We start from the raw sequence: 10,236 nt of genomic DNA, 5'->3' as shown, positions 1-10,236 counted from the left end.
TCGTAATTTCTTGGTATTTGATTTTTTCCTTCTTGAAGAAACGTAGTGATGAAATTGCAGTTAATGGTAAGAATATTCCAGAATTATTGCGATATTTATACGATAATGATCCGTGAATTAGAAATATTACCATAGAAGTAAAAATATATAAAACAATTGTTTTTAAAGTATAATACGTTGATTCTGTCATCTATTCCTGCTGAAAGACTCTTTATTTGGTTGGTTTTTTGGTTTTTTTTTTGGTTTTTTTTTAAAGAAAATAAATTTAGTTTGCAAATACTACAGAAATGAAACATTTGATATTACACTGAATTGTAATAATAAAAAATAAACTGCAAAGGGATTGAATTCGATTCACAGGAATAAAAATAAAAATGTATCATAATAATCATACCATTAACAATTTCGAAGATGAAATTATTTATTGGAAAAAAGATCACCCTCTTCGGTACGGCGCTCATCCGCCGCGTAATGGTACTTGACGTAAATATTTTTATTAGTTGCCTCGTATATTTATTATTGACGTTCGTCGATAGACGACCGTGGGGATGTATGTATTCGGTGGTTATCGAGCATAGACAGCGCTCGTACCGAAAAGGTTAAGAACATAGTAATAACATCTACATACTATATACTACATATTATATACTATATACATAATTTCTCATACATAGATTCTCATAGAATCAACGGTTCATTCAAGAAGGAAATATATATCATAGTATTTTATTTATAATAATAATTTGTCATTCTATAATTACATTAGATTTAGACCTATACTAATTGAATCTTATTTATACTGAATCGATGAAATCTCATATGACGTAAAAATAGATTCAAAATCATAAGATACAAAAATGCATATGCAGATTCACAGTACTGATACGACTTGCATACATATTCATGTACTTCGTCTGTACAGGATATCATAGATTATGATGTAAAGAAGGCATAGATCGCAGCACTTATGATGTGTTTATGTGGGCCGCGGTGGATTTTAACGTAACGTATCTTGTTTGAAAATAAAAATTCTCGTATTTTATACAATTATGGATTTACTACCGTAAGCATCATTTTATATTATTTTACTCTCTACTTATAATAATAATTGACGATATTGTTACGATAATCTATATCACTTAATTCTCAGTATAAAGATCAAATATGCAGTATAACCTAAATTAGCTATATGTTCGTCTGTTTAGAGAGCACGATTCAATGTTTTGGAAAATTGGTAGATTAAAGACGTTCGAAGATTGGCCTTTTCAGTCCTCTGATAATTCATGTAATCCTGAGAAAATGGCTGCTGCTGGTTTTTTTGCTGTAGGTGGTAAGGAAGAACCTGACTTGGTCGAATGTTTTATTTGCTCCAAACAACTTGATGGCTGGGATCCTGATGATGATCCATGGTATGTATTGGAATGATTTTATTAATTTAGTATTAATGCCAACTATGTAACTTAATTCCAATTACTTTCAGGAACGAGCATGTAAAACATCATTCAGAATGCTTCTTTATCAGTTTGGGAAAACCTGATGAGACTTCATGGACTGTGTATGAGTTATTTGATTTGTTCAAAAAATATACAGTAAAAGAATGCGTAAGTATTACTTTATGAAATGAATTAATTACTTATAGATATAGTGGAGAATATAGAGGATCTATGTATATAAATTTTATAGACACGTGAGTTGGACAAAGCTATAGCTAAGGTAAAAGAAGAAAGTATTCGGCTAGTACATGAAATACCTCACATTTATAAGGGATTAAGAAAGAACTCTAAATATCAGAGTTAAGATTTTGGTAAAGTAATCCAAGACTGGTTATGTGCATAGTTCTATTTATACAACTATGACTTAATTTTTTTATTCTCTAATAAAATTTGTCACTGAGAAAATAATACTATATCTTCCTTTTGGTGAGATTGTTTACTCCTGTTCCTTTCTTTCTTATTCTCTTGTATGTTTTTGTTTTCTGTTGTAAATTAAATAGTATACATAATACTGTGTATACTCAAGAAAGAAGGAGATAATTCATTTGATAATGATCTAAGATTAGCAAAAGCAATAAAACTGAAGTGTAAAAGACATTGGGAACTTATCTCGTTAAAGCAATTTACAATGTCCATTCTTGTCAAACTTGTATAATTTTATCAGTGACATCTTAATTCCAATTTATTATCTAATTTTTATACAAAATATTGATGTTAAAAAGATAGACAACAACTGTTTAGTATACATATACGGATATTACGATATCGTAATCTCGTCTTTAAATTTAAGTAGTTCTGCCGATGATCCGGTAATACGTCAAGAAAATTTTACGGTTTAGTTACTCGCTTATTAATTAAATTAAAATTAAACCTTTAATTTGTTCGGATTATGGATTCTGTTCAGAAAACTGGAATCTGTTTCAAGGAATTTTAATAAATAGGATAAATCAATCATGTTGTACAAAAAAGTTGTAAAGTAAGTACCTCATCCAATACATATACATCCAATTTTTCAAATGAAAATACGTATTATTAAGTTATAACCGCAAACGAAAGATGTTTTCTGTCTTCTTCTGTTCTACTTTTTCTCTCTTCTTCTGTTTTACTTTTCCTCTCTTCTTCCCTCCTACCCTTATGCTTATAAGTGTGTTTCCTCCTTAATCGAAAGAATGCAATCAATCTATGTACTGGCTAATGCCTCTTACCTTCAACGTTCTTTCGACGAATCAAAGCACTTAATGTGGTTGATATTAAACAAGTAAAGAATATCAAAAATGGGTACATAATACGTTGCGTGTTATCATCCCCCCCCTAACATTAGACATACCTTCGTGTCAACTTTTACTAATACGCTTAGCGTCTTATCCACGTTTCCTTTCCCTTTTTGCGTTTAGTGAGGAGCACGTGTACGAGTATAAAATGAATTCGCACAGAGAGCATTGATTCAGTCAATCGTAACATGTAGTCGGGGTACGCACATATACCTCTTACCGTCTCTGTTCATAAACTTTCGTGATTTTCGTTGGCTAGATTTATCCTTTCGCTGCGCCGAGTATATAGACTAAAATAAGAACGCGATCGTATGTATTTTATTCGCCTTCGAATCGTTCATACAATTTATGTTCGATTTTCAAGCGTGTAATTTTTTATGTGTTTCTCATTCCAATCATAATCAATCGTCACAGAATATATTTTCGTTCGCACGATGCTGTCCACCTGCAAAATATGTTGTAAGTACCACCTGCATTTTGTAAATATGATATTATTTAATTTTCTACAAATCCGATCTCTCGTTGCTAGTAAGACGACCAAGTTTTTGTAGAAAAAATTAAACGCACCGAGTACCACATTGTTATTTAAATGGTACAATAATTCATTATTATTATTTCCCGTGTAATAAATTCATCTATTCGATAATTATTCGTTTCGTGAGATAGAATAAGAATTGAGATAGATTAAGAATGAGATAGAAGGAAAATAATCTTATGTGGGTAAATCAATTACATATGCGATAAAAGTTACGTAAATGATTTGTTGAAAAAAAAAAGTAATATTAATATTTCATGGTATCGTGGTAATAAATTTCTTCCTTAGCTTTGTAGCTTGACAATTAACGATCAACGAAATGTACATAAGCGATGTAGAGTTACCTATCATTACATACCTATCGATGCAGATTTCTTACATTTATGGTAGTTATTGCTTAATCAAATAATTTTTTACGCAGAAAAATGTCAACGTTGTTTAGAAAAACATTGTGAGAAGTTCCGTGATCTGTAGTGTTAGATGAGTGATGAAATCAGTAATAATAGTCTGTCGTTATCTTAGGTAATCTGTAACTAGGTGATGTATTTGAATTTTTATCGAGAATTCTTTGAATTCTTTTGCGCATGGTACAAAAAAGCATTTAAAAAAAACGATTGCTTTGCCTTCAAAAGAAGAACGAAGCAAAGTAACATAACGTGTAAAGTGAAGAGCGGAAAAGAACTAAAAAAATTCATGAATAAAGTTTTTGAATGTGACGTAAAAATAAATGTGAAAAATACGAAAAATACCGTGTTCCGATTAAAGGGAGATTTTATATAACATTGACTGGTTTTATGTAGAACGGCAGCTGAAGAAGGTTGACCGAAGTAAGGAAAATAACTAATTCCGCATATAAGACGGAATTATAGCAATTAAGATCATTTGTATCTACGAAATAAGCCGACAATCGCTTTCTCGTTATCTTTACGGCGAATCAGCGATTCTGTCTGCCGATATGATCATTATTGGTAGTTTTTGGCCTCTTATGTTTGGATTTTCCTTATATCGTGTCAGATAAGATAAACTCGTTGATGCTGCGTCTGGTGATATTTAAACAAAAACCCAAGTGACAAAAATTTATGCGATCGTTTGATTGTATCATGGATCAATAATGAGTGATCATTAATGATTTAGGAGACACGTATCGCATATATATTCTTTCAATTTTATTTTTTTTTCTATTTTTGTCAATTGTACATAATTCGTCATCATCTAAAAAAATGTGATTTTTCCTTTTGATTCAATACATATAGTTACTTGATGTGAAACTGAAAGCTATAAATAGAAAAATTTACGATATGAAGATGTCAATGATGCTTGAATAATGGTAGATACCAGAAAATAAGGAAAAATTCGTCTAACATCCTGATATTGTGACACAGAATACAATTTATTGTATACGTATACAAATATAGATATTCATACTATCCTCTTTAATTTAAAATGTTCTATTTACCATTTCGAGATTGAAGGGAACTGTAGTGTTATATATTATTTTCTTTGCATCGGTTTTGTTTCTCTTCTTAAAATATTTAGTCATTATTTCGTTACAGTCTGTATAATATAACTTTATTTAGAAGGTAAAAAAAATACGGGGACTTCAGATATTTCAACACATCTTGGAAAATGAAAAAATGTTAGACAGAACATTATAAGTAAGGAAAACGATATAGATAAAGTCTACGTAACTATACAAGTAGCACTCTTCTCATGGGTTTCGATATATTGCTGCAATATACAAATATTCTTTATCATCATCTTGTCGCCCAACTTTTTATTAATCTTTTGGTTAGAGTTCTAATCTGACCGTTGATAGAATTTATCCGCCTATTATTTCCTGGTTATGTTTCACTTCTTTTTTTCCTTCTCGACACTTACATTTTGATACATGATATGCTAATAACAGATGACCGCGAATGGAATTTCAATTCCTCTATTTGTAAAACATGTCGTCCGTAATTTTAGTCCTTTCAGATCATAATTACATAATTAAAAACAGATCACGAATTATCGTTACCGGAATCGCTAAATATCGGAGTATGACCTTTTGTTTCAAGGATATGTTCGTTTTCGAATTTCTCTCTCTCTCGCTCGCTCTTTCCTCTTCTTCCATTCCTCTCTTCTACTCCTTGTTGGTTCAACGTTTGCCGTTTACCTTTTCAATAAGCACAACTCGAAATCGAAATTATGCGCTATGCCGAAGTCAGTGATACGTGCAAGGAATCTGACCTTTACCTAGATAAGTTTGTACGGTTCGTTAGACAGCTGCCAATAGGGGAAAGGCTCCGCTACTAATCGTCATTCCTTCCGCGCTGTTAACCTCGGGCTTTCTTCTTTGCGACATGACAGCGTGAGTTTATTTATCGACGCTATTACCAATAAGAGATATGTTTACATGCACACAGGTGGAAGAATACCGCAACGATGGATATTCGCAATAATGGGTTTTTTGGCGCTCTTTAACGCTTACGCGATGAGAGTCTGCTTGTCGATTACGATTACCGAAATGGTAATTCCGATGCATGAGAATACGACACACTTCTATGACAATACTTGCCCGGTCAGGAATGAGAGTGGGAAAGGGGGTAACAATGGCACGCAATCGTACGCAAAACGGTATGAGTGGAGTGAGACGATGCAGGTAAAAACACACACGCGCATACGTGCATATGTACACTGCCTGTCATACGTATAAGTAGACAGACACCTGTTGATATTTAATACAAATTGAATGCTTTTCACTGCTTTTAGTTTCTAATTATATTACTTTTTTTCAATCGCATTCAACTGCCAAGGTAGTACTTCTACTACTACTTCTTTGATAAAAACAATGCACATGTTATTCTCACTTTTGTTAGAGGTTCCAGTACTCTAAGCTTATTAGCAAGGTGTTTTTTGAGACAATCATTGTGGTATGCGCGTCTAAATTATGTTATTTTAAATCTGTTATTTCATTTGCATCAGATGTGCCTTATAACGTAAAATATTAAGTAAATTAAGATATTCTGGAGCTTTCCAATAAATTAAACAAATACTTTAGATTTCTAATACTTACGGCAGGCAGTGTATATGTGTATGTATATATATATATATATATATAAATGATATATACTTACGATATCGAAAAAAAAATATTGTAATAATTACGAATTGTACCTTACAGTACATATGTATTCCTATATGAACTTGTAATACACGTTTTTAATCTTTCTCGTTCAGGGTATTATCTTGTCGTCGTTTTACGTGGGCTATGTGATAACACATCTACCTGGAGGGATGTTGTCTGAAAAATTTGGTGGGAAATATTCCCTCGGTTTGGGTATATTGGCGACCGGCGTTTTCACGCTCATTACACCGCTCGTCGTAGAATATGGAGAAGCAATAGGTCTAATCATCGTACGCGTGTTAATGGGCCTTTGCGAAGGGACAACATTTCCGGCGTTAAACGCAATGCTCGCTCAATGGACACCACCAGAGGAAAGGTCCATGATCGGTTCGTTGGTATTCGCCGGTGCTCAACTCGGCACGGTATTTGCCAACTCCTTGTCCGGTCTCATTATTCATTACTCAGCGATAGGATGGCCGGCTGTGTTTTACGTATTCGGTAGTGTCGGAATTCTTTGGTTTTTGATATGGCTGGTAACGTGCTTCAATAATCCAGACACGCATCCATTTATATCCGAAAGAGAACGAAATTTTCTACAAGAAAGGATGCACGCGCATACGCATAAAAAACCACCTTCGGTTCCATGGAGACACCTTCTTAAATCTGTACCGCTTTGGGCACTAATAGCGGCACAAGTTGGTCATGATTGGGGCTTTTTCACCTTGGTCAATGACCTTCCGAAATATATGAGCAGCGTACTCAAGTATTCGATCAAAGACAATGGATTACTCTCCGCATTACCCTATTTAACTATGTGGATTTGTAGTGTAGTGACATCTTGTTTGGCCGACTGGATGATCACGAAAGGCCTAATGTCACGTACTAATGTACGTAAATTGGGTACTACCATTGCCTCGCTCGGACCAGGAGCATTCATCATAGGTGCATCTTATGCCGAATGTGACAGAACAACTGTTGTTATTATGTTTACCGTTGGCACGACATTAATGGGTATGTATACATATATACAATACGTTGGATAACAACAAAAACGGCTCTTATCAACATTTTTAATTTTTTAAATGATAACATGTTCTAGTAATCAGAATTGAAACTCTCAATATTGTGCAATCGATATTACGGAAATCGAGTTTAAAAACATAATTTGTTCACGATTAGTCTAATTAATCTATGATTAACTAGAAATATGCGTAGAATAATTGAGCCGTTCAGAAACCACATTGATCAATTTTATAAATTGAAAAGTACGGAAAAGTAGTGATTTTATAAATACTGCTTTTTAAATTTACCTCAAAACTTATTATTATTTATGTTATCTTTCAAAATTTGTTTCTTGAGAATTGAATATTAATCGCGTGTTTATGTAGTGAAATTAAGAGATTAGATACTAACAGATGAAATTAATCAGTTTGGTTCTCAAGAAGTTCAATCATACAATACTGTAATATGATGAATATTTCGTTAATAAAAATTCAAATGTATCAAACAGGAATTTAAAATGTTAGAGTCCGCCTTTTTTAGAAAAAGATAAACATAGAAAATGGTCGTTTTTGTTGTGAGCTCTTCAATTTCTCTCTTTCGATTTAATTTGGAAATTTCTATTCCCATTTGATTATAAACTCTATTTCTTTCTTTTTCTTACTCTAGGTACATTTTATCCAGGAATGAAGGTGAATGCTCTAGATCTCAGTCCAAACTATTCTGGCACCTTAATGGCTCTAGTGAACGGAATAGGCGCTTTTACCGGTATTTTGACACCGTATATCGTTAGTGAATTAACTCCGAATCAGACACTTGCCCAATGGAGACTCGTATTTTGGATTGTTTTTGTTGTTTTCATCTTGACTAATCTGATTTTTGTACTGTATGCAAACGGAGAAGTTCAGTACTGGAACGATCCTGAATTTATCAGAAGGGAAAGAGAAGAGAGACGGATGAAAATTGCAAACGAAAAAGGAGAAGTTGGTAAAACTAAAGAGCGATTGAAAATATTTTCGACTTAATGTAATTCGCGTAAAAATCAACACACGTCGATTTTTACAGCTTGAATAGAATATGCATGAGATACATATTAGATACATGCAGATAAGTTTTGTGCATTGTATACATAAGTGATTCGTTAAACTTAAACCATAAAACATGTATCCGTGTCGTTTATATTCATGACTATCTACCTTATTATACTCGCTAGATTTTCTATTAATTTAAAAAAAGTCATTCCGTCTACTCGTTTATGGAATGTATTAGACCTCTAAGTGTAATATAGTTCGTTTCTTTCTATAAACCGATATTTCTTATTAATGTTTTAGGAATGGAAATATTCTTTTCTTAAACAAAATATCTTCCTTAATTATATTTTCTTTTATCACGCTTTATCAGATTATGCAATATTGAGTATAATTTATAACAAAGGGATATTATAAACAGAAAAAGAACAAGAGAAAATATGGTGAGGGAACGAAATTTTGTACAGCCTTAATAGTATTTCAAATTTTTCGATAGTTAATATCTTTCCTTTCTGTTCTTCTGTCTAGTCCTAGTTCGAAACGAATGATAAGTCGAACAACTGTGTAGATACATTTACATCGAACACACGTTAACGAGCGAGAATGAAAGACACATCTGGCTATTATGTTACATTGACGTGTTCTCGCGACTAACGAGATTCAGCGTACCTGAAAAATATTTTGTAACTACGTGTGTTAAAGTAAGTGTGTACATCGTTAAATATTGTTTCTGAAATAAATGAGAAGATGATGAAAAACTATTTTCATACATATAGATACATATAGATATATATATGATTGTCTAAAATAAAACGTGTGCGTATACACTTACACATATATGAATGACAACATATATATTATGAATAGGAGTATAAAACATATGACATGTACGGCAAATATTGGCATAAACTTCTACATTTGTCTCTTTATTGCGACGTGAAAAAATAAATGTATTTTTTGATTGTTATTATTTACTATTCATAATTATGATTCGAAAAATTCTATCACAAATCGCGCATCCCTCATTTGCTGCAACGATGATATGACATAACTTAAAACTAAGATTTACCGTTTTATATAAGCAAGTAGTAATAGCAGGTAGTAATATTCTATCACATATTACACACCACTCGTTTAGTACAGCAATGATACGACGTAACTCAAAAATGAGATTGAACGTTTTATGTAATCAAGAATCTTTCTTTCCATACCAATAAACTAGTAATATTTTATCATATCAGACATTTACTACAGCAATGATACACCACAACTAACAATAAGTAATAAAGTTGAACACTTTCGTAAACAAAAGCCGTTCTTTTTATACCATTGAGGTAATATTTTTTATATCGAAAACAAATTTTGTCCTGTTTTTCTTTTTATAGCAAATGAGCAAATATCACATAAACAGTTGACAAATTTTGTACATATTTAGGTATACTATATATGAACCGTTTATTTTGAAAGTGATGTAAGTTCATTTTGGTAAAAAAATGAGATATCACATAATTTGTGATTAATTTAGTTTAAACTTTTTATTTACAACTAGTTTATATTTAATATCTTAAAAAATGTCAATGCTTTCAAATGCAAATGCGTTCAATTTAAAATTGGCCAATGAAAGAAATTGCATAGCGATTAATTATGAAAGTGGTGTAAGTCCAATTTCCATAGACATAGGTGACGGGGCAGTACGAAAAAAGAATTTTTTGTACGCACCACAGGATTATTATGATGTTATAGAACAATGTAGACAAAATAAAAGATTTATTTTACATGAAATGAAACGAGAATTTCATTTCAA

General features: G+C 32.2%; 2 protein-coding genes across 7 annotated transcripts; both read left to right on the top strand.

Moving 5' to 3' along the window:
• The first annotated feature begins 788 nt into the window (after positions 1-788).
• Positions 789-1,906, top strand: Det (baculoviral IAP repeat containing deterin). The gene is made up of 4 exons (XM_069127290.1): positions 789-1,063; positions 1,206-1,409; positions 1,481-1,601; positions 1,684-1,906. Exons 1-4 carry the CDS (start codon positions 1,050-1,052, stop codon positions 1,795-1,797), a joined length of 453 nt encoding a protein of 150 aa, XP_068983391.1. The 5' UTR covers positions 789-1,049; the 3' UTR covers positions 1,798-1,906.
• LOC138186946 (putative inorganic phosphate cotransporter) lies at positions 1,684-9,667 on the top strand. 6 transcript variants are annotated; one of them, XR_011175046.1, is made up of 6 exons: positions 2,946-3,223; positions 5,705-5,940; positions 6,519-7,416; positions 8,074-8,391; positions 8,736-8,875; positions 8,961-9,667. XR_011175046.1 is itself a non-coding variant. In XM_069127282.1 (5 exons), exons 1-5 carry the CDS (start codon positions 3,199-3,201, stop codon positions 8,756-8,758), a joined length of 1,500 nt encoding a protein of 499 aa, XP_068983383.1. In that variant the 5' UTR covers positions 2,946-3,198; the 3' UTR covers positions 8,759-9,667. The 6 variants fall into 6 exon arrangements, 5 of the variants coding, with proteins under 5 accessions (XP_068983386.1, XP_068983385.1, XP_068983383.1 ...); XM_069127282.1 differs by having other exon boundaries at positions 8,736-9,667; XM_069127285.1 differs by lacking the exons at positions 2,946-3,223; positions 8,736-8,875; positions 8,961-9,667 and adding an exon at positions 1,684-1,804 and having other exon boundaries at positions 8,074-8,729.
• The last annotated feature ends 569 nt before the right edge of the window (positions 9,668-10,236 follow it).

Source organism: Bombus flavifrons, chromosome 14 (genome assembly GCF_040668555.2).
Source record: "Bombus flavifrons isolate JBK064 chromosome 14, iyBomFlav1_principal, whole genome shotgun sequence".
Classification (NCBI taxonomy): Eukaryota; Metazoa; Arthropoda; class Insecta; order Hymenoptera; family Apidae; genus Bombus; species Bombus flavifrons.
Note: the sequence above shows the minus strand (reverse complement) of the source record. Positions and strands in the feature narration are given on the sequence as shown.

Bases quoted from the DNA above. Each gene is read 5' to 3' on its own strand.
- Det (XM_069127290.1), top strand. The intron at 1,410-1,480 runs GTATGTATTGGA...AATTACTTTCAG, and splicing joins GATCCTGATGATGATCCATG to GAACGAGCATGTAAAACATC. The intron at 1,602-1,683 runs GTAAGTATTACT...TAAATTTTATAG, and splicing joins AATATACAGTAAAAGAATGC to ACACGTGAGTTGGACAAAGC.
- LOC138186946 (XM_069127281.1), top strand. From the start codon at position 3,199: ATGCTGTCCACCTGCAAAATATGTT. The intron at 5,941-6,518 runs GTAAAAACACAC...TTTCTCGTTCAG, and splicing joins AGTGGAGTGAGACGATGCAG to GGTATTATCTTGTCGTCGTT. The intron at 7,417-8,073 runs GTATGTATACAT...TTCTTACTCTAG, and splicing joins CGTTGGCACGACATTAATGG to GTACATTTTATCCAGGAATG.